The sequence below is a fragment of the Electrophorus electricus genome, chromosome 5, assembly GCF_013358815.1.
Source record: "Electrophorus electricus isolate fEleEle1 chromosome 5, fEleEle1.pri, whole genome shotgun sequence".
In the NCBI taxonomy this organism is placed as follows: domain Eukaryota; kingdom Metazoa; phylum Chordata; class Actinopteri; order Gymnotiformes; family Gymnotidae; genus Electrophorus; species Electrophorus electricus.
In genome coordinates, this window is record NC_049539.1 from 9,037,890 (window position 1) to 9,040,389 (window position 2,500).

The following is a 2,500-nucleotide window of genomic DNA, read 5'->3' on the forward strand; positions in this document are numbered from 1 at the left end:
CGACCAGTTTTGTTTTTTTAATAACTGTTCTTCTAAGATCTTCCAAAAAAGCTTGTTCATCATATAACACATTGCACCATATTGCGTGTACATTGCAACAGAATTCGATTTAGTTTTATATGCTGCCGAGGGAGGCATAACTGAGAATCACAACCAAGTGGCATCATGTACAGGAAAATGTGCAGGGCGTATGAGCTGGACACGCCCAGGTCCGAACAGAAGGAACCGCAGAAAGTGGTAGAAAACAACACAGCTCCCATCTTATTGGATCTCCAGTTCCAGACGGACAAGCAAGTAATGATGGACCAATCAGAAACAAGATAAGTTGCTGAAAACAGCAGGGGTAATGGATATGACAGGCCCAGGTGATGCACCTGACAGAGAGAATGTGGAAGGCTAACCAGGGTTGTCCCAGTGGTGATAGGGGCACTTGGGGCTGTGACCTCTAAGCTGGAGGAGTGGCTCCAACAGATCCCAGGAATTACATCATAAGTCTAGAAGAGTGCAATTCTAGGAACAGTGAAAGTACTGCACGGCACCCTCAAACTCCTCCCCTAGCACCTCACCCCGCCAAGAAGGTTGAGTCAGGAATTTATGATGTGTGTATTTTAGGAGACATTCACGAAGAAATGCAGGTCATTCAAAAATGTGTGTGTGCACGTGTGCGTGCGTGTGTGTGCAAACAGCCCTATTTCTCATAGACTTGTGGCTACATTGATTTCTTCTCCTTAAGGTTTTTATATTATCACGGTTTTCTAATCATTTAGCAGCTAGATGAGTGTTGAGCAGTATTAACTGCATGTTCAGCTGACGTGCAGTGTTCTGGATCAGAGTTAAAGGCAGCAGCATGTGGTTATCGTGCACGATTTCATCTTTGTAATCAGTGTGTGGATAGTTAGAAAGCCCCTGCCCAGTCAGTTCCAAACCTGGGCTGTGCTCAAAGTATAAAGGTTTTCGTGAACAAGGCCCCATTCATGAAAGCGCACCTGCCAAATGCACATTCACTTTGATCTCTCTATACTCACCAGCCTTACACATAAAGAGACAACAAGCGTGTATTCTGTCATCCGGCAGTTGACGTTTAGCGTTGGGTGTGTGTCTGTGTGTTTGTGTTTGTTCCTGTTGACCCTGTGTTTGTCACTGTAGGTGGGCTGGCAGTTGAAAAACTTGGTAAACTCTCTGCGTGGGGACCCTGGAGGGGTGACACTGACATTGAAAAAGCGTCCCCAGAGCACGCTCACGTCCGCTCCAGCGCTGCTAAAGAACATGAGGTGGAAGCCCCTGGCCCTTCAGGTAGGAAGCTCCTCCCCATGCCCCACACCCCACTCCTCTACCACCTACCCCACCTCCCAGGCTACAGTCTGCCTCCAGCCCCAGGCAGGGTTCCCCCTCGGTGACGTGCTAGCTCCCCGCCTCAGCGCTGACTGCCGCACGGCTCTGCTCTGCACCTGCCTGGCTCTAGGACTAGCCCCGCGGGGCGTACCGCCCAGGGAGGGGCTCTGGCTGCATGTGGTGACGGCTTGGGGCTGTGCGATAGAGAATGAAGAGGGGTTTTTAGACTTGAGTTGAAGGTGTTTGGGTGTGTGTGTGTGTGTGTGTGTGTGTGTGTGTGTGTGTGTGTGTGTGTGTGTGTGTGGAAGGGGGGGAGGTGTGCATTCTCGATGTGTCCCCACACTGATAGAGAAATGAAAATTCTTTGGAGAACGCAGACATTTGGCTGCTCTGTGTGAAGAAAAATTCTCTTTACAAAATAAAAATAATAATAAATTTCCGTTTGGTTTCTGAGGTTAAGATCGTGGTGATGTTAAGATTATGGTGATGTGCGCGTCCATAGCATTTTTCAGCCAGTATAAAACACAAGCCAATACAAAAGTTGTGTGTGTGTGTGTGTGTGTGTGTGTGTGTGTGTGTATGTGTGTGTGTGTGTGTATGTGTGTGTGAGTGTGTGTGTTTTCTAACAGAAAGACTGGCTTTAATCAGCTTTTGTTTTTAATTGGAGGATTTCACACCCACCCTCTGCCCTTAACTCATACCCTAATCGCCTTCCACTGTGTGCTTCCTAGCAGCTGTGTGTGCGTGTGAGTGTTTATTTGCATGTGTATCTGTGTGCATTTGTGTTTGTCAGACCTGCATATGGGATCATGCCATATCAATACATTTTAACTGGATGTATACAGAAACCATCAGTATCAGATACCATTTTCGATCGTTTCGATTCAGATATCAGAGATGCTGGCTAGATAGCAGTACTGAGTTTACACCATGCTCATAATGAAAGATTAATTTCATAAAGTTTGATATAATGTATTTATTTAAATATGCATGTAGCTACATTTTGCTACGTTTAGCTGCATGTACCGATTACAAGTTGAGCGCCGTATATGGTACTTGATGAGTTCTTTTTCTAACTATATATTAATATCATCTTACTATATTTTAAAAAGTTCAAACCTGTCATGCACTGTGTTACATTACCTTGCAGACCTGCTACCAACTGACC

The 2,500-nt window shown here is 45.8% G+C and overlaps 1 protein-coding gene across 5 annotated transcripts in view; it reads left to right on the plus strand.

Annotated features, from left to right (window-relative positions):
* The window catches only part of cnksr2a (connector enhancer of kinase suppressor of Ras 2a), a 65,735-nt gene that overhangs the window by 35,425 nt on the left and 27,810 nt on the right, over window positions 1–2,500 (plus strand). For 3 of the 5 annotated variants that reach the window (XM_035526031.1, XM_035526033.1, XM_035526032.1), the window contains exon 9: window positions 1,147–1,293. The exons of the other annotated variants lie outside the window; for them this stretch is intronic. In XM_035526031.1, the coding sequence (XP_035381924.1) occupies window positions 1,147–1,293 (147 nt within the window). The remainder of the gene's footprint in view (window positions 1–1,146; window positions 1,294–2,500) is intronic. 5 annotated transcript variants of the gene reach the window in all.